This window comes from Ovis aries, chromosome 10, assembly GCF_016772045.2.
Source record: "Ovis aries strain OAR_USU_Benz2616 breed Rambouillet chromosome 10, ARS-UI_Ramb_v3.0, whole genome shotgun sequence".
NCBI lineage: Eukaryota > Metazoa > Chordata > Mammalia > Artiodactyla > Bovidae > Ovis > Ovis aries.
Genome location: NC_056063.1, coordinates 52,807,613 through 52,829,013, shown reverse-complemented (window position 1 = coordinate 52,829,013; position 21,401 = coordinate 52,807,613). Strand labels below are relative to the sequence as shown.

Sequence of the window (21,401 nt, the reverse complement as noted above, 5' to 3'; positions counted from 1 at the left end):
TGAATATTCATATGAGAATGGGATGGAATTGCAATGAGCAAAAAATAACATTGCAGTTCATCAGTTTCATATGATGGTGCCCAGGTCTTAAATCTCTGTATTAACTAAAACGTGAATTTTAGAATTGCTTGAGAATAACAGACATAGTTCTGTGATTTTAGGTCTATCAGTTCTTTCTATACTGTTCAGTATTTTTAAAAAAGGATAAAATTTGCTGTACATTTATTAATTTATATATTTCTTTAATCAATAAAATATTAAGTAGTTTAATACAGTCTTCCTATGTTGTCATTCAGTAAAGAACTTGCAGTTATTATTAGTTTTTGCCCAGACTTTTCCCTCACTGTTACCCTGAGTGGTCAAATGAGAAATATTATCAAAACTTAATTAAATGGTCAAGATGTATCATAAAGACCAATGTAGTTGTTTTTTTTCACTAAATCTATTACTGTTTGCTTAGTTTTTACATCATACCATGGAATTTTTAAAACATCAGTTGTACATATGACTAATTTTACTCTTTAAAAAACTATGAAATAGTTGTGTTTGCTACAACTAAATGATATATTTGCTAAAATTAATTATTCACTTCTAGACATTTTAAATGTTTACTGAAAACCTTGTGAATAAAATAGCCCAATTAAAGTTTAAACCTTACTCTCGATTTTATTTTGAGTACTGTCTTTGTATTCTTATAGGTGTGCACATGTATAAACTTTTACACATATGCAAAAATAGGTAAATAAATGCATATTTTATTTTAGATTTTAAATTTTTCAAATAGTTAAGATTCTCATTTTCATGAAATTGTCAATGGATAACTGAGTGTTGGATTATATGATATAAAATTATATAAAATGTAAGTAAATATTGTCCATTCCTTGTATTTGTGTAAGTCAAAATTGATAATTGTTTATCACCACAATGAAATTTGCACAATATTATGTGAAGGTTAATAATGGATTGAAAATTTTTCCAGACCAATCCTATCTTGAAGTCAGAGGTACAGAGAATTTTTTAATCCATATTTTTTAACTTTGTGATTTTATTTTTAATTTCTACTACATAACGGGTATCTATACATATCTTTTAGAATGATACTACTCTTAGGGATAGAGCTATTCAGTCATATTTTATCTTGCATAATATATTAGTAGATTTTTAAATTTTACCCTATTTATAACATAACTAAATATCAATTTAATTTTAACCAAGTGTTTAAATAACTGTTCCATTATGATCATTTTTTACTGTATTTGAATAAAGCAATTTGTAGAGCCTGTATCACTGTGTTTAAAAGTTCAGTTTCAGGACTTCCCTGGTGGTCCACTGGCTAAGAGTCCTTGCTCCCAATACAGGGGGCTTGGGTTCGATCCCTGGGTGCGGAACTAGATCCCACATACCACAGCTGAAAGATCCCATGTGGCCCGACCGAGACCTGGTGCGGCCAGATAAATAAATACAAAAAAAATGTTTTAAAGTGCAGTTTAGATGTGTTTTAAAGAAGTAATAATAACAATGAAAGAACTTCCAGTGTGGAACTTTTGTTTACATCTAGTTGGAAAAAAGATGTTCCCATATTTTGGGAAGGTTGTTATTTCTCTTTATTACATTTATATAGAAAGTAATTTCATCATGGCATTTAGATTCAACAAATAGTTTAAGGCATGTTCTTTTCATTCATTTTAGAAGTGATTCTGGTATCCAAATACATTATAGAAACTGCTTTTTTAATGTTAATCTCTCCTCTCTACTAAAACATGATCATCTTTTTCTGTTAATAGCATTAATATATCACTGTCTAATAATAGTCTAGCAAATCAACGAGACTTTTATTTGTGCTATATTAAGAAAAGGTGAGTTATTAAACTCTTATAAGTACTCTTATTCATAACTAGTTAAAATTGAGTGGTTTTATTTCTTGCACATTTTTCATCATTGTTATCTCTGTTTATAGATAAGTCTCCAGAATTTTTATACCTGTTTTCCTATTTGTTAATAGTTATTACAAACAAAAATGGAAGAAAATGAAGATTTAGAATTTTAACCCATACCAACAGGCAGCAATGCAATAATAATGATTCAGAATTCTTCAGTTGTGGTTCATATAGTAAATTATTTTCATTTCTCCTATTGTTAAATATTTCACTGACAGACGTAAAATCAAGTACTGCCATGTTCCTCAAATTAGAGGGGACAGGAGCTAAAGTTCAGCTGCTCTCCTGCTATAATTTTCTTCTCCAGCTCTATTTTAAACATTATTCAGAATTTAATAACAGAAAGATTCTTTAATGTAGTGTTAACAGACACTTCAGTTATTTCTGTATATGTGTTCTTTTTCTTAGTTGCTGTATTATGAACTTGCTTTAAAAGCTATTAAGAAGAGTATGTTGAAAGTGATAATAGATTGTATTTTGTTTACTTTCTTTTTCCTATTCAAATTTTCAGGAACCTAAAACTAATACTGATGACTTTTTCAAAGACATAAACTCCTGCTGCCCACAGGAAGCCACAATGCAAGAACAAGATATGCCGTTCTTGCGAGGAGGGCCAGGCATGTACAAGGTAGTGAAGACGGGACCTTCCGGTCACAACATCAGAAGCTGCCCTAACCTTAGAGGTATCCCAATTGGAATGTTAGTTCTGGGAAACAAAGTCAAAGCAGTGGGAGAGGTATGGATTCTTGTAGCTTCATGACTTCTAAGACATTCATTCTTAATATAATACAACCAAAGCATCTCTTTCTTCCAGAGGTTGTCATTTCCATCCCAGGTTTTTAAATGTTAATGTTCTTAATCTTTACTTGTGTTGAAAATACTAATGCGATTTTTCTGTGCTTTTTTAAAACAATTTTATTCTCATAATTATTCTTGTGAAAGCAGTGTAGCAAAATGATTTGTACTGTTTATAAATGTTCGGTATTTGCACATATCTTTCCGTTATTACAAATGTGTACTACACTGTCATGGATGAACAGCACTTTAAAATATTTGCTATGAATCAGCATGGAGATGTGTTTAAAGGGTTTCATTTCTTTGTGCCCATTCGTGTGTCTCACTGAAGTCCTGAGCAAATAACATTCCTCTTTAGTCCACTCTGGCATTTGCCTCAGCTGACGATGTAGTGTGTCATGCTATTTCTCAGTGTCAGGGTCACTTTCAGATTGCAGTATAGGCGCTATCAACCTAACCGATAGAAAGTGTGCTATGTTAGGACATTTTACGTGCCAAACAAAGAGCCACGTGTTTGGGGGTACCATTTAAATTTATGTATGAATTATCCTGTGCCTTAAAAACCTACTGTTTTTACTGAAGTCATCAGTGAGCATTATTTTACAAGACTGTTTATTGATTTCTGTCTTACCTCAGGCTGTGGTCTTAATTTCAGAAACTAACTTGATGTTAGAGAGTTACTGGAATAATTGCTCAAACTTTTTGCTGGTGTTCGGCCTGAGTGCTCTGAAAGAATCAAGCCAATCAATCATGCTTTTTGTTATGTACTAGGTAACCAATTCTGAAGGTACATGGGTGCAGCTGGATAAGAACAGCATGGTAGAGTTCTGTGAGAGTGATGAAGGAGAGGCATGGTCCTTAGCTAGAGACAGAGGCGGAAACCAGTACCTCCGACATGAAGATGGCAAGTTGGCTTAAATTTGTGATTTATTCCGATTTACCTTTGCAACCAGAAATTTAAAGTGTACTGTATTTCTTTTGTTGTAAAGAGCTTTTATGTGTGTTTATTTTTGACGTAAAATCAAAGCTGAGGGTTTAAAAATCTTGCAAGTGTTGAACTTCATGTGTGAAATACCTAGGTGCTAAATGAATGCACGTAAAAGAAGAGAATTAAAAGGAACTGTGAAACATAGGAATTGGTCTTATAAAACCTGCTTTCTTATTTCATTAATAAAATCAGAATTTTATTTAATTTTATTAAATCATAGTTGAAAATGATAATTCTTCTGTTCCTGTTGAGGACTAAACATTTTACTCTTTCTACCACTAAATGGAAGTTCAGTTTTCAAGCCACTGATCATTGTACTTCTCCCAGGCAATTTCATCCTGTTGAATTCTCTGTTAGTTAAAGGAGCATTGAATATATGCATAGCTTCTTTTGAGGGTTTCCTGTTTTGTTGTTAGAATTTCAGCTTTAAACTTTATTTTGCTGTTTTTCAATAATGATCTCATTTGATAAGAGATTTTCCATTTTGTCCTCTCTTCATTCTCCTGGTGGCCAAACCTTGTTCAGACCATGTCATCATTTGAAAGTGAAAGTGAAGTCACTCAGTCGTGTCCGATTCTTTGTGACCCCATGGACTGTAGCCTACCACACTCCTCTGTCCATGGGATTTTCCAGGCAAGAGTACTGGAGTGGGTTGCTATTTCCTTCTCCAGAGGATCTTTCCGACCTGGGGATTGAACCTGGGTCTCCCACGTTGTAGGCAGACGTTTTACCGTCTGAGCCACCAGGGAAGTCATGTCATCATTCAGGTGAAGCTTTAACCGCTCCTGACAGAGTAAAGGGTTAACCCTGATCCTAATGATCCCAATTCACTGCTAGAACAAAACTGATATTACCTAGAAGTTAATTTTTATTTCTTCATATTCAGATTGTGCATCCCTCTTGGTCAGCCACAGATTCTTTATCTTTGTATTCCTAGTGCTCAAACAGTTTGGCACATACTCATTGTTCACTAAGTTTTCTAAATACAAGTTGAGTCACAAAAGTATTATCAAAATAAGACTTTTCTACCAAATCTCAAAATTTATAGATAGGGTCAGACAGTTAAAAGAACATGTGTTTTTTAATCCAGAAGAGTATGAAGTTGTAATAATCATTATCCAAGAGGTAATATGGCCATAGTATAGATAGATTCAAGGCAAGTTTGGAATTTGTATGGATAATAGAGTATGTTTAGATTTATTAACATGGTACATTAAACATTCTCCCATTTTCCTCACAACATGCTTTGAGATAGGTTATATAATCTTCATTTTACAGTTAAGGAAACTAAAGCTCATAGAATTTATAATGACTTGTTATACCACTGGATACCGGGCAGATGAAAGGCTTGAGCCAGAATCTTCGTCCATATTTCAAATGCTGGGCTCATTATACCACACTGCATCAGTTATCCACTGAACATGATTTGAGAACCTGCTTCTTCCCCTTGCCTTTACAGATACATTTTTCTTATTCAAGGATGATATCATCATAAAATAATGTTCTGAGAGAGTAGAACTGTTCATTATGTTTTGAAAAGTAGAAGACTTCATTTCATGTAAATCAGACATTTTACAAGCTAACTTGAGTAGTTATAGTATACTTACTACATATATATTAGTGATATATTTATTACATATCCATCAGTCTTTAAACATTTCCATTATACAGGGATATTGAGATACAAATGAAAATAACCTAAAGTAAGATCAGCTTCTTATAAACATAATTAAATAATCTGAGAGGGGTTTAAGTGACTGTCAGAGCCTTTGTAGCTTAGTAATCATTTTAGCTTTTAACACCAAGGCTTCCATAGTGGCTCACAGGTAAAGGCTCCACCTGTGACACAGGAGACCTGGGTTCAATCCCTGGGTCGGGAAGATCCCCTGGAGAAGGAAATGGAAACCCACTCCAGTATTCTTGCCTGGGAAATACAATGGACAGAGGAGCCTGAGCTGCAGCCCATCATGTTGCAGAAGAGTCGGATACAGCTCAGTGACTAAACAACAAACAACAGCAATCATTTCAACTAGCAACGAGCATAAATTCTAACAGCGGGCTCTGGAACTGCACTGCCAGGGTACTAATGCCACCTCTGTAGCTTTTCATTTGTATGACTTTGGCCAAATTACCTGGTATCTCTGTGCCTCTGTTTTCTCATTTACAAAATGAAGATAATTTATAAGTTGAATATGAAAGCTAAGTGAACAAAGCTGGCAGATGGTAAGGTTAGCTATTATTGTTAAAATATAAGATGCTTTCCATACTAGAAAGTAAGTTTTAATATGGGAAGTTGTATTCCCATCTATTTAGAAAGTAGAAGTTCTTCCTGTATAAAATGCTTCTTAAATCAGGATGTTGTTTCTACTAAAGTATATACTCAACCCTAAAAGAGGTGTTAAGAGAAGTTTAAATTTCTCTGTAATCGCTTAATGATTTTTTGCTGTGTGTGTGTGCGTGTGTGTGTGTGTGTGTGTGTGTGTGTGTGTGTGTGTAGTGTGAATCTTAATATTTTGACATAAAATCTGGGGTCATAGGAAAGAAATAAAAAGCTAGTGCCCTAAAGTCACTAAGATTAGTTTGATGTGTTACTCAACTAGTCCGCTCATTGGTATTAGTATGTAACTGAATTAGTATGGAAGTAAGATTTGTCACTATAGTAATTTATTCATATAGAGCAGCATAAGTAAAACAAATCCTTTCCTCTTTGTAAAAATCTTTTGTAGGCCTCTGATGTCTGTAGAAAAAGCTAATAGGCAAAGATACTGCTGTGGTCAAAACAAACATACTTGGTACTTAGACTTTCTCAGTCTAGAGGGTGAGAGCAGAGCTGTCTTTTCCATTCAGATTGTTGTTCATGGGTAAATTTCAGAAGAAATGTTTTGCTACTGAAATACCTCATACTGAAGAGTTTTGCCTAAGAGAAGTGCTGGGATTAGTTTCTTGAAATAAAAAGCCTAGACATGCTGGTAAAGAGTGAGACCATACACTACCACCAGTACAGCAGAATTCTGACTTATGGGTAGGAAGAAAACATTGCCACTTTCTTATAATTCCATTTCAGTTTAAAGGGATATAAATTTTAAAATATATTTTAAACCATCAGCTATTCATAATGCTGTTTTAATGGAATAAATACTATTTTTTCTTTTTTACCATTCATTTGATAGATTTTACTTTGCCTTTTATTAGTTACATTGTGTTAATAAAAGTGCTTATAAAACCAGGTTTATCATCCTTCCATTTAGGGAACATATCTTTTATATAATGAGTAAAAATAAGTACAGAGTTAAATTTTCCATAATTTTCACATTGAGAACTTAAAATATTTTATAAATGAAAATTTCTTTTGATACTATATACTTAGATATTTTGAAGATACTTTTCTATTTGAATACTGGTATAGAGGATATTTTAATTTCCGATTTATGGGACATCTGTTTTTATTTTATAAAATGTCCTTGTATAAGTTTGTTACGAATATAAGTTCCTGGTCCAGAAATATTAGTATACATTCAATGATATATCCTGCCACAATAAAAGTAAATTGACTCCATAATGGCATATTCCATTTCTAAATATAATAGTGGATTTGATAGATGAAAACAAAGCTTTGTTGTGCACTTTGTCGGTGTCAGTGACCTAACTGGTAGACTTATTATCAAATCTAAATGTGAGGTTATTTTGAAATTTACTCATCATAAAAATCTTTCTTGCCATTTTCTCTCTTTATTCTATAGAGAATAGCATATAAGAAACTAATTTTATAGATGTTCCTTTTATTGTAGAACAAGTTCTTCTGGATCAAAATTCTCAAACTCCTCCTCCAAGCCCTTTCTCAGTACAAGCTTTTAATAAAGGGGCAAGTTGCAGTGCCCAAGGATTTGATTATGGACTGGGAAATAATAAAGGTAGGTGTTTAAAAGTGAGTGTCTTACTTACCTAACAACTGTAGTATTTTTATTACCTTCTCTTACCCATTATTATTACTGTTCACCCACAGAACTTTTTTAAAGTTTGTTAAAAGAAAACTAACAAAATGCTTATGAAGGTATTCTTTTTTAATTAATTTATTTTTTATTGAAGGATAATTTTTTTTACAGAATTTTGCTGTTTTCTGTCAAATGTCAACATGAATCAGCCATAGGTATACATACATATTCGATTTGAAAGTATTATTTTAACAAGTTTTGTTTCTATCCATTTTAGCTTAAGTTTATAGTTCTTATTTACTTGTTCCCATTTTATAAACACTCATTTTGAATTCACATCATTAAGATTCTATATCACTATATCTAGTAGAACTTTTTTTAATCATCCACTTGCTATTAAATGTTAATGAGCAAAAAAAAAAAGCTTTCCACAATGATCTGTTTAAAATCAAAATATTTTGAGTAATATTTTTAAGTAATATTGTACATTAGCTTTATTAAATATGTGTAATTTTGAATATAATCAGTTATCGTAGTTAATTTTGAATTACATGAAATGATATCTTTGGGTTTGATTTTATAATGAAACCAAAAAATTGTAAAAAGTAAAACAAAACCCCTAAGCCATATAAATATTAAAAGTATACAGTTTGTTTTGGTAGCTTTAACAGAAGAGACCAGAATCACGGACAGTCCAAATAATAATTACTTTGGAATAATTTATGCTTGAATTTCATCTGTAATTCCATTTGTATGTAAATTTGGACACAGTGTTTCTAATGAACCTGATCCTAACTCATAGCTTCAAAATCAGTGATACTGTCGGCAGGTGGCGTTCAACCGGACAATAGGAAGGAGAAGATAGTCTCCATGGAAATACTCCAACTTTAAAATGTTATTTTAACTAATTCGTAGGATTTGATTTTCAGAAACAAAGACAGTTGTCTTAATACATGACTTGAAGAGAAAGTGAGATAGTGAAATAGTCAATGAAATACAAAATACATCATTATGGAGGAAATACTCAATTCAAAATAAAATCATTTTCTATTTGATACCTTTATTGCTTTCCACAATGTATTTTTATGAAGGAAGCCTTAGCTACAAGATTTCTTTTGGCTCTTCCTCCTGTATTGGGTTGCTCTAACCTACAGGCTTAGGTACTGTCTGCTCTCTCATTTCTGGTAGCTCAGATTTCAGCTAACTTAAACTAGATCTTCATGCTTAAGTAGGGTAAGTGATTTGTGGTGTTTGCTTCATGTCCCTTTCCTTCTACCACTGCCAATCCTTAAATTAAAATCTCAATGTTTACTTACCACATATACCTGTATAGCAATCTGTTTAAAGCCATGTTTAATTCAAATTGTATGCTTTAAGTCTCTAATATGTCCAGACTGTACTGGTGGCTGTCACATTAAATCAGTCTTTAAAACATAGTTTGATGAAACATCTTAAGAATAAAAATCAACTTTTAAGAGACACAGACATTTCTGAGAACATTTGGTCTTTTTTTTTTTTTCTTGAGAACATTTGTTATTAAATAAAAATAGTGTATTACTTTTTAAAAGTGACTTTGCTAATATTGTTCAGAAATAGCATGGACTTGTTAATAGACTTTAAAGGTTCTTAGATGGAGCAAAGAAATATTAAGAAATTTTGATCTGATTATATATATATAACCTCTGTTTTTATCTTGCCTTTAGTAGTAGTTCTCATTTTCTTTAACTCTTGAACTACCCAAGGTCAAGCAATTGTTTCTGCAAAAATTCTTTTCCCTTAAAACAATTTTATAAAATTCTTCATCATCTCTAAAATCTTTCCTGTAATCTGCAGCACTAAATTTTTTTTTTAAGTAAAAACATATAACTTTTGTTCACAGTGCTATTTCTTGTTGGTGTTTCATTTACAGTTTTACTTATGAAACTTTATTATATCTAGAGAATATGGCTAGGGAAGTGCTGTTTTCCAGTTTCTGCCTCAGCTAGTCTGGAAATGTTTATTGTTCTCCCCTCTTCTTTAACGTCAATTAAACCTTTGAATATATGTATTCTCATAAATAAGGAGCTATCATCCATCCAGTTATATCGTTTCATATTTTGTTATTTTTGTAGTAATGTCCTTTGTAGTTAATTTGAACAAAATTTCAGAATTCATGTTTGAGGTACTGTTTAAATAAGGTAGATTATATTCCTTTTTATCTTATAGGTCTGACGGATTTTTATATTGTCTATCTGAGCAAAAGAGTTCATGTTTTTAAAAATGTATAATTTCTTTGGCAATAGCAACTTTAAAAAAGAAAATATAAATTTAGTAATTTATAACTAAATATTGCTAAGTTAATAACATACTTTGCCTCCCTTCAATCCTACATTAAATTATTCATATTATTTGCATATTTTCTGCATGAAGTATACTACATATGAGACAGAGTGATGATAATCACTGTCAGATCCTGCATAGAAGATGACATTAACTTAGGTTTTCATTTATATTTGTATGATACAAATCAGCTTATCATAGTTACTTCATAGACTCTGTATGTTCTCCTACTACTGCTAGATGTAAATACATTTAAATGGGTTTGTTTTTATAGGTGGGCTATTATGTAAAATTTGTTGGAGTGCTTCTATTATTAAAACAACACATAGCATTCAGTCCCTATCTGAGGATAATGATCACCAACTTCCTCAAGAGTTCTGAATTGGCATTGTTTTATCTAGTGTTTGACTATCTGAGATGTCGTAAAGCACCATTTACTTTGCCATTTTGGATGTTAATTAATAACAAGTTGTAGTCTTCGCTGTTTTGCCCACTGCAGGTGACCAACTGAGTGCCATATTGAATTCCATTCAGTCACGACCCAATCTCCCAGCTCCTTCCATCTTTGATCAAGCTGCAAAACCTCCCTCTTCCCTAGTCCACAGCCCATTTGTGTTCGGACAGCCCCTTTCCTTCCAGCAGCCTCAGCTTCAGAGTAAGTCTTGTCAGCCTTACCTGCCTCATCAAACCATTTCTGAAGCTTTGTTCTGAGTTGTTTATCAGTTGTTAATTATTTTTCAACTCACCTAGTTGGTTTTATTTAAAAAGGATGTTATCCTTTCCCACGTTTTTGAAGCACTTAAGGTGTTCTGACTTAAGACATACCTCAGCTAAGACATTTATTTGTAATCACATTTTTATTAAGTGTGGTTATTAAAACATTACTATTATTTTTTGTTCTAATTCCAAAATAAGCAAATTATACTATAAAATATATAAAGAAAACATTTGATTTATATTTTTTATAAAATGCATGACTATGTTAAGCATCAGTTCTAGGGATAACTTTTGTTGATTTACATTGGAGTTTTGTTACTTAGCAATGCCCCAAGAGAATGAACCTATTTCACTTTACTAGTGGGTGGAGGAGAGGCTGTCCTGGGCAGGTTTGTTTGTTTCTTTTAAGTGAATTTGATGTCTCTGAAATGACTAGCAACTTAGGTTTCCAGATTATCTCAAATTGTCTCTTTTCTTGCCTATTATTGTTGTTGTTCTTAATATATTAAACTGGTTATTTGATTCCAGTTCAGCCTTCTAGGCAAAAGGCCCTTCATCCATGATATAAATAGTAATTCATACTGATCTGGAAAATAGAACCAAACAAACTGCACTTATACTAGCCAAGTCTTCTTTTTTCTTAATAAGCTACTGAGGCTTCCGCATAAATGTCTCAAAATTCCTAATATGACACCAGTATGCTCTTCTTGGCTGTCAGCTTACATATTGACTATATAGTATGTAAACACAGTCACAGAATTGAGAAAGTTTATCTCAGCTTGTAGAGTCATCTGTCTGAACTCAAGTGTATGACCTCTTTGCTTTACTTTAAGGAAGTCCATTCACACTTAGATCTAAATTATTTTTCTACAAAAATACCTTCATGACTATAATTGGGATTACTTAAGAGAATACCAGCTTGTTTAGTTTTTGTTAGGACCTAGGTAGTATATCGTTAGCAAATGATATTATTCATTGTGATATTATTATCTGTCTTAGGAAAAGAATATACTGGAGTATAAGCTTTCCTAGGTTTGCGCTAAGCATTAGGCAAGTTCAATTAATTAGCTTTTAAATATAAGTAGTATCAATTTCTAGCTAATTATCTCCATTCATATATAATATTCACTTTAATATCTTTTAAAAGAAGAATTTCAAGGAAACATAATAGTGTCATGTGTGTGAAATAGTGTTTTTCTTCCTTGATAAATATTATGATGAAGACTTAGTTTACCCATTTAATGGAGCAACAAACATTTTACATTAGATGTACCCAGGTTGTAGGAAGTCTTAAAGGTAAGGACAAGGAAATAAAAGGGAAAAAATTGTAACCAGGCAGAAAATTCATATTAAATATAAAATTGTAAAAGAGAAGTTACCCTGATAATGTCATAGTGGCAGCAGACAAGAGAACTAAGGAATAAGGACCTATTTGTTCCTCCTCAAGGGTCATTGCAACTCTTTTCAAAAACTTGTCTAAAAAAAGTATAATTACTGTTTTTATTTTACCAATTATTTAGTGAAATATTATGAAACAAAATGTAAAGAAAATCAGATTTGTCTTTTTTAAAGGACAGTGGGTTCCTAACTGACATTGTGTCAGTGTAATCTTGTCCACATTCTGTCTGAGTGTTATTAGTACGACCCCTTCCTTTACCACCATATTGGAGCACATTTGAAATCATGGCATAGAAATGTCTCAGAATTACCTGTTTTCTGAATCATTTCTTGTGTGTGCTCCAGTGATATAAACTTCTTATTCTCAGCAGAATATCGCTAAAGCTTGATTACCATATTCCAGAAACCAGAAGTTTTAATCTTTAGCACAACTAAAAACAAGTGTGGAATCTAAAAATAGTTTAATGTTTTATAAATACATTAAAATTGTAGTAATCTCATCATATTGGGAAGATTGAATGTGGCAGAATTAAAATTCCGTTAAGATACTCTTTCCTGAATTCCACTGCTATCCATCCCACCGGTTTTTCATATTGCTTCAGAAAATGGTTTATTCATACTGAATTTTCCTTTACTAATTATTAGTAAAATAAGCATCATTTTTGTCTTATCCTTTTGTGTTTCTAAAATAAAATATTATGCATAGAAGACCGTATTTACTAATTTTTGCTCATGCTGATAAGTCACCACTATGTACCAAATACTGTCCTTAAGCATTGTAGTATATTCTCATTTGAGATGATATCTTTATCTTACAGGTAAAGAAATGGAGGCTTAAAAAGGATAAGTGATACGCCCTAGAAACACACATAGTAAATGGTAGAGTCAGAAGATGAGGCCAGTTCTCCTGACTACAAAGGCCATGTTTTTATATATCTAGCTTTGCCTATTAAAAGATAATGAAAAAAATCTGTTCTTTATAATATTTAAATTTCTATTTCCATTTAGTTCTAACATCTAGGATATTAGCTTTGTTTGTATTGGTTATTTTCTCCTTCATAGTTTAAGACTATAGCATGATTTGAAAGGAAAAGATTTTTCAAATACCGTAACTCAAGTTCCCAGTTAAGTAGATGGGCTCTAGGAGGACATATATAAACCTCCTCACATGTCAGCTTTATGAGCATTTTTGTCAATATTTCTTTAGGTTTTCTTCCCCCTAAGCATAGGGTGTTTTAAATTAATCTTTGGAATTGAAAATAATCTGGCACATTAAATTAATTTGGTTATTTTTTAAATTAGCAAAATTATTTTGCACATGCATATGTACATACAAATTATTTCATGTTATTCTAATGAAATAGAATAATTATAGGAATAAAAGTCACAAATTTTCCTTATCTTACCATATTTATATGTATGCAAAGGCATGAGAGAGGTGTGTATATAAACTTTTCCTTTGCTATTCTACCATTTACTTTTTCATTTCAAAATTATTTAAGTAGACTTTAGAATTGGTAGGTAATTTGGCAGTAAGTTTCTAATGGACTGAGGTGGGAAATTGTCCCCTTTTCTTGAAAAGGAATTGAGTTGAAAAGGAATTGCCCATTTTCTTCTAAGAATATTGCATTCTTAATTTTCATTGTCTTTCCTCATTTCTTTTGAAAACATCATTTTATTTATCCCATTGCCTCTGACAGTATCTCACACGTCACAAGCATTCAGAGAGTATTTATTGATTGTGAATGCCTAAGATGATCACTTCTGCAGTGTGAACCATGAGTTTGAGATGCTGTGTTTCTTGTTATCTTCTGATCAATATTCCAGAACTTATTCATAATACATCTTAAAAATAGAGAAGGAATATTTCCTTAGTTATTAAATCCAGCTTTAATGTTGTGATGTCTAATAATTCTGAGTTTATACTGATGGAATTTTGCATAAGCTAATCCAATCGAAAAAGTGTTTTTCACAGGACTATGTTTAGCATACATATTTTCTAGCTGCTGTCCAAAAAGCTAAATAATTTGCTTTTTTGTAGGAAAAAAATGTCAAATAGAGCATTAAGACAGTTCACCATTTTGTCAGAGATTTTAAACATATAACATATAATATGGTTATCATACTTTAAGCTCAGCTATGAGAGTTCTGTGTTACTTTGCAACAAGACTTTTTCTTTTATACTCATTTATCACATTCTCAAGTGAGACAGAAATTTTGCTAAATGTGACAAGAGTCCGTCTGAGTATCTGCATGCGTACTGATTAGTGTTTGAATATACTACCATTTAATTAAAGCACTGTTATTTACTTACCTAGCCTCCAGTGATGTAGTGATGGAAAGACTTTAAGCTCACATTTCCTCTCCAGCCACTCACTAGCTTTAGTTAGGTTACTTCACATTTCTAGAGCCCGTTTTAACTCATCCATAAAATGCAGTGCCTGATGATCATTATCTGCTGATATATTGCCTTTTGATGCAAACGTTCAGCATCTCTCACAGTCCAAGGCAGAGAGGGGAAAAATCACCATCTCAGACAGGGCATTCTATTGTCTGTGGAGTGAGTGTCAGGATGGGGTTTGGAAAGGTACAAAGGAGGTTTTTTAGCTACTGCTCCATACATTTTCATAGCTTAACTTCATTATTTGCTTTGAGATTAATTCTTCATATGGTAACACTGTAACCAGATATTAGTGTTAAAGGCAGGTTTGTTTCTGAGTCTTAGACTTCATCTTTATCCTGGACTGCAGTCTCAGCCTAGAATCTATCCACTTGTTTCCTTGCCCGCTGTGAGCTGAGGCATGGATGGAACACTTGACTTAGGAAGGAGACCTGTGTTTTAATCTCTTCTCCTCCCTCCAGTTAGTTTTGTGACACTAAGCTGATTTCTAAGATCCTTTACCTCTTTATAATTTTTGTCAAAAAAAGGATGATATCAACAGATTTTATGAAGTCAAATAATCTCAATAAAATGTTTCATGCTTGAGCCTATAGCGTCTGTCACAGGAGCCAATGTATGTATGTATATATATATATATATATATATATATATATATATATATTTCAGTTGCACTCGAACATCTCTAGCCTCCCTACACATCCTTGTCATTTCAGTCCTGGGCCAGAATTTATTTTCATTCCATGTCACCATCTTCTCGGTGGTAGCAAAGTCTGGACCCGTGTTCCTCTTCCTCTTCTTCAGCCCTGATGAAGTTCATTCTAGAAGCTTAAACCCCAAAGAATGCTGCTGTTGTTTATAGGACAGTGTGCCTTGGTGCATCTCTTTGCTTTCTCCTGACAAGATCTGACCTTCTGTCTCTCCTCTCGCTCCCATCTCTGTCTTGGCTACTAAGTTTATTCTACACTTCATTCCTGTTTTTCTTCAGATGGGCCATTTATTCTTCCATCACCTATTTACCTGAGTTTGTTAAGTATCTGCTCTATGCTAGGCTATAGGGAGCAATAAGGTAGAGAAAATACCATCACTAATCTTTTGAAATACTGTCAAAGGCAGCCATGGTTTTTTAAAAATGACATTATTTTTTAAGTCTATAGGAACAAATATTCACTGGATGCATTGGAAACACAGGAGAAAAGCTGCCTACTCTGCCAGAAAAGATTAGAGAGCTTAGAGCTACTGTTGCATAGCAAACCACCTCAAAACTTCCTGACTTAAAATGAGCATTGTTTAGCTCACAGTTCTGTGGATTGGCAGAGAAGACTGGGCTCAGCTGGATAGGTGTTGGGACCCTGCCTGGGATTCTTCATGCATCTGTAGGTCAGCCAGGTATTTTTGCCTCGGGGGTTAGCTGGCCATTGGCTGGTGTGAAAAGGATGATTAGGCCTGTTTTTTGTCAGTCAGTGGGTTAACCTGGGTTTATCTGCCTGGACATTGCAGGATTCTGAGAAAGAAAAAGTGTTCACAATCTATTGAGATTTGCACTGACTGACACACCATCACATCTGCCATCCTCTGGTGGTCAAAGCAGTGCACTTAGATTCAAGAATGGAGAAATAGACTCCACTCCTTGATTAGAGTTGCTCGCTGCAAAGGGGCCTGGATCAAGGTGGCAGTAATTGTCACTGTATTCTCAAATGATTGATTAGATATGTTAAGTTTGAGATTCCTATTAAATCCAGTGGAGATAAGATTGACACATGACCCTGGGGTTCAGGGGAACTGTCTGGGCTGGACACATAAGTTAGGAGTTTATTTGGCTTATAGCAGAATGATTTGAAAATTGTTATATACACGTAAAGCCCTAAGGGTGGATTAAAGCAGCAGGAAAGTGTGTGTAGGGAGAAAAGAAAGGATAGCTAAAGACAGAACCCTGGGAGCATTTCAGTGTTCTGACATGAGAAAGAGGAGAAATCAGCGAGAGAGAATGAGAAGTGGCCACAGAGGCAGGAAAACCAAGCCAAGTGGAGAAAAGTATTTCAGGGAACAGTGATCATCTGTATCAGATGTGGTGATGTGTCGGGTAAAGTGAGGACTGAGCACCGTGGATTTAGCACCGTGAGGTCACTGATGATAAGAGCAGCTCCAGTAGGGTGAGCTGCCAGAGCTTGATGGAGTAGCTTCAAGATAAAAAGGGGAATGCGAAATTGAAGATAGTTATTATAGATAAATCTGTCTTGTTTTACTGTAAAGGGAAGGAAAAAATAAAGTGAATCCAAGATAGAGGACGTGAGATCTGGTGAGGTTTTTGTTTGGTTTGGTTTTTAAGGGGGGGAAAAGGTAACATTAAGGTTTTTTTTTTTTAATGAGAATGATCCAATAGAGAGAAATATTGCTGATGCAGGAGAGAGGGGAGAATTGCTGGAACAGTATTCTTCTGTGGAAGAGGGGATGGGATTTAGCACGAAGTGGAAATGTTGGCCAAGTAGGAGCAGAAATAGTTCATCTGTCAGAACAGGAGAGAAAAGAATACGTAGTGTTCACAGCATGAGAATCTTCTCCATTTGTTTTTTGTCTTGTTTTGTTTTCTCAGTAGAATAGAAGCCGTCATCAGCTCAGAATTAGCACGGGGAGAGTGCATTGGTGGTCTGAGGAAAGAGGAGAAAGTATGAAATAGTAATAGCTAGAAGGCGATGGCACCCCGCTCCAGTACTCTTGCCTGGAAAATCCCATGGACAGAGGAGCCTGGTAGGCTGTAGTCCATGGGGTCGCAAAGAGTCAGACACGACTGAGCGACTTCCCTTTCACTTTTCACTTTCATGCATTCAAGAGGGAAATGGCAACCCACTCCAGTGTTCTTGCCTGGAGAATCCCAGGGACGGGGGAGCCTGGTGGGCTGCCGTCTATGGGGCCACACAGAGTCGGACACGACTGAAGTGACTTAGCAGCAGCAGCAGCAGCAGTAGCACATGGCAGTCCTTTACTACATAACAGGTACCATTTTAAGCACTTCGAAAGAATAAGCTCATTTGATTATGTTCAAAAACATGATTCACGTAAGAAACTCATGCATTGGTAGCTTAGAGTGTTAGTGTCCTACAGGCACTGTCTTACACTAGACAGGGTGGGGCCACCTCGTGAAGGTCTTGTAAGCCATTCTCAGTAGTTTAGACTTAATACTGTGTAAAATGAGTAAAGTGTAAGAAACAGATGAAGGATTATATAGTTCTGCAGAATTTTAAATAAAAAGAATGATGTGATCAGTCTTACATTTGTGAAAGATAACTGAAAATATTATGAGAAGGGTTCTGGAGAAAGGGAGAGTGTTAGAAGCAGAAATTCCAGAGAAGAGCTGAGTAGGGCTTAAACTAAGGTAAATTACAATGGGAAAATAGAAGGAACACGTTTAGAAACATGTAGGCAGTGAGATTGTACAGGAAGTGCTAAAGATAGTCGAAGGAGCCAGTCTAGAATGATGTCCAGTTTTCCTTTGTTTTGGAAGATTATATGCTTACCTGATACCAATACACAGAATAAAAAGATTTTAAGGAAAAAATGAGTTCAGTTGGGTAACTTAGCTTCCAGAAAGCTATAATTTGAATAAATATTTAGCATTTGCATAACTGAAGATGGCATTGTTGACTAACAAGTTGATAATATATCATTACAGATTTTCATCCATCTTCCTTACTGCATTTTTATCATGGATTAATGTTATATTCTAGTGAAAGACATATTTCTATTTTATTCTAAGGTTGAAAATTTTGTTCTAGTTTTATAATTCATTTAGTATACTGACATTTATGTAAACAAATTTTAGTTTCAATTCTGTGTCTTAAGCTCTTTTTCTTCTGACACATTTATTAAGATTCTGTATCCTGTTAGTGCTTATTCATACCTATGTTTGTTTATGTATATGTTTTTCAGATGTAGAAAGAAATCTAGTTGTATGAGTCTTCTGCAAACAGTGATAACATTGTGTCATGTTTGCAGTGGAATGACAGGGACAGTGTTGCTGACTTTCTTCACTCAGTTTGAACCTCAGTAATTGTACATTTGCATGTTTTCTCTGAATAGAACTACAGATATTTTGACAGTATAGACTCTTATGACAGGCAGTAAGTGGCTAAGCTTAACTTACAATTCAGATATTCTGGAAATTACTTATTTTAAAGCTGTTTATTTTTTTTAAAAAGTCAAAACGCGAATGTATTGGTTATCAAGGAGACAATACATAAATAATAGCCAAATTTATAATAGCCAATCTAGCCAAAAGATATGCAGATAAGAAATAAGTATAATTAAGTATAAGTATTATTCCCACATCTGTCTATTGATGTCTTGGAGGGTTTAGAATAAGATGATAGTGATGACAATTGCATGCTCATGCTAGCAGTTGTCTAGACTGACAGCTTTAGATGCAGATCCACTGGGTATAATCCAAAGAAAACAAAAACACTTATTCTAAAAGATACATGCACCCCAGTATTTGCAGAAGCATTATTTATAATTGTCAAGATATGGAAGCACCCTGGGTGCTAATCAACATATGGATAAAGATCATTTCTTCATTGTTGACTCAACACTGAAGGAATATATGGGTGCATGCTCAGTCGGGTCCAACTCTTTGTGACCCCACGGACTGTAGCCCACCAGGCTCCTCTGCCCATGGAATTTCCCAGGCAAGAATACTGGAGTGGGTTGCCATTTCCTTCTTCAGGGGATTTTTCTGACACAGGGATAGAATATATGCTCCTTTTTAAATCTAAATGGTGATAGGTGCCTTGATTTCTTCCAGTGTATTGTCCCACAATTTGTCTTTGGCCAACTGAAATGTGAATGCTTTCCTTATTAAAAAAAAATAGATTAACTTTTATTATAATTAGCCTAGGGAATAAGTTTTTAAATACAGATTACAGTGAACTCAGAGTTTCTGTGACCAGAGAATGAATGAAATATTCCAGGGAATTTGAAACTTGGGATTTAAAACAAAGAAAACAAAGAATAAATGACATGTAAAGAGTCATATTGTTAATAAAGGGATATTTGATACAAAACAACATTGACTTCAAATGAGTACTGGAGAAAAAAATCCTGCTTTTTAAGGATTTTGTTTTAAGGATTATTCTCCTTAGTTAACTATATTATGCACAAAAAATCAAAAGCCTACAGAGATTAATAATTAGTTGTTTTAAAGCAAGATAAAAAGGTGCATGATTAATCTTCATCAAATGTCTAAAAGGTGATCAAGTTTTTCTTCTGTGCGTAGGTAGCAATGTTTCTCTTCAGATCACTTCTGTTTTTAAATTGAAAGATCAATCTTTAGTTCAAAGTATTTTAAACATGGGCAAATTTTGTAAAATTAAATGACTAGAAGTGTTGTGTGAAATCGCAGGTTACTTTATTTAGGCATTTAAAAGTAACCTTTTTTAGACCTTCAAAAAATATTTGTTTCTTCTTGTTCACTCTGAATCATACCTATTCTCTTTAGGTTTTGTAACATATTGAAAAGACTTCAAGCATATTTTGGCTTCAAAACCTCCTCCAGGAGTTTGTCCTTAAACCTCTAACATCTTATCCTACAAGTGTCCATGTATCAATAGTTTTGTACATTTATGTTATCGGTATTTTTAATTAAGATAGTCTTCTAATTTCTTGCTCTTGTGTCCCCTTGCTACATACGGTCTTCACAAATTTTAGTGACCAGGCTATGAAACTGTCCTTACATGGGCAGTTTGAATTGCCCTTGAATTCCAGTCAAAAACTGGCACTCGAACTGACGTTTTTGGGGTGAGTTGTAGACTTAGTATTAATAGCGTAAGAACTCCTTTTGTAGAGTCTGATGCCTTTGAGTTTTATAGACTTTAAAAAGAAGAATGCTCAAAGATACTAAAATTATAACAGCTTTTTAGCTTAGATGAACATGACTTGATGGCGTGTGGGTCCATCCCTCCATCCACTCCTACCATTCTCTCCTGAACCAGCTTACAAGGGGTCTTTGCAGTTGTCCTTATCGACCGATATCACCCTAGTCAGTGTTTGACTTTTGTTTTGCTAAGTTCAATTGTCAATTCTAAGATTTCATTTTACTTGCTCTGTTGGCAGTGTTTAACAGGATTGCCTTTTCTTTCTCCCTTGAAACACCTTCTTCTCCTGCGGGTTATCTCCTACCTCAGCTGTTCACCTCTGACCTCTTTCCTACATCCTCCTCTATTCTGTATTTCTAGGAATGTCCAGGTTTGTATTCCGAGGTCTCATCTAGACCTCGTTCCCCCAGGGGTCTTATCCAGGCATGGGGTATTACCCAACATCTGTGTGCTTACGACTCCCAAGTTTATCACCACTCCGTCTAGGGTGTATGTGTTCATTGTCTTTCTCCTTTTACTGGAAGATAAGTTCCATAGGAGCAGGGACTTCATTTCTATTCATTACTTTTTGCTCAATTTCTAGGACATTGTCTGACACATAATACATACACTGTTACCATATATAGAAGGACATTTGCCTTATGAATAGTTCATCTTTTATCTTGGCCATTACTTTTTCTCTTGAGATAAGTGTGTATTCATTTTTTTATTTCAATGATATTAAGAAACTTATCTCCTTATTACCTGAATTTGTTTCAGCTCAGTTGATTACATTTAACTGCCAGAAATTAAAATTTTAAATAGTGACTTAATTTTCAGATTTAGAAATTTTCTTTTTAAAGCATACTGCTTTTGAAAGACCACTTTAAAGGTTCTCTTAATTCTTTGAAAAATATATATATTTTTTTCATTTTAAGGACTTTGTTTTCTGCATGGTGAATCATTAATGTGTTTAACATTTCAGTGACTTGTAATTTTTTTTTTGCTTTGTTTGTGTTGTGAGACATTTTATAAATAAAATTTGGTATCTCAGTAATATGATCTACAAAA

The 21,401-nt window shown here is 33.8% G+C and overlaps 1 protein-coding gene across 31 annotated transcripts in view; it reads left to right on the top strand.

The window, feature by feature from the left end:
• Window positions 1-21,401, top strand: part of MYCBP2 (MYC binding protein 2) — a 271,324-nt gene that overhangs the window by 203,246 nt on the left and 46,677 nt on the right. For 10 of the 31 annotated variants that reach the window (XM_060394144.1, XM_060394138.1, XM_060394137.1 and 7 more), the window contains 4 exons: window positions 2,449-2,673; window positions 3,504-3,636; window positions 7,509-7,631; window positions 10,471-10,626. In XM_060394144.1, coding sequence (XP_060250127.1) covers window positions 2,449-2,673; window positions 3,504-3,636; window positions 7,509-7,631; window positions 10,471-10,626 — 637 coding nt within the window. Of the gene's footprint in view, window positions 1-2,448; window positions 2,674-3,503; window positions 3,637-7,508; window positions 7,632-10,446; window positions 10,627-21,401 lie in introns of all 31 variants that reach the window. The other 21 variants (XM_060394130.1, XM_060394135.1, XM_060394127.1 and 18 more) reach the window with 5 other exon arrangements.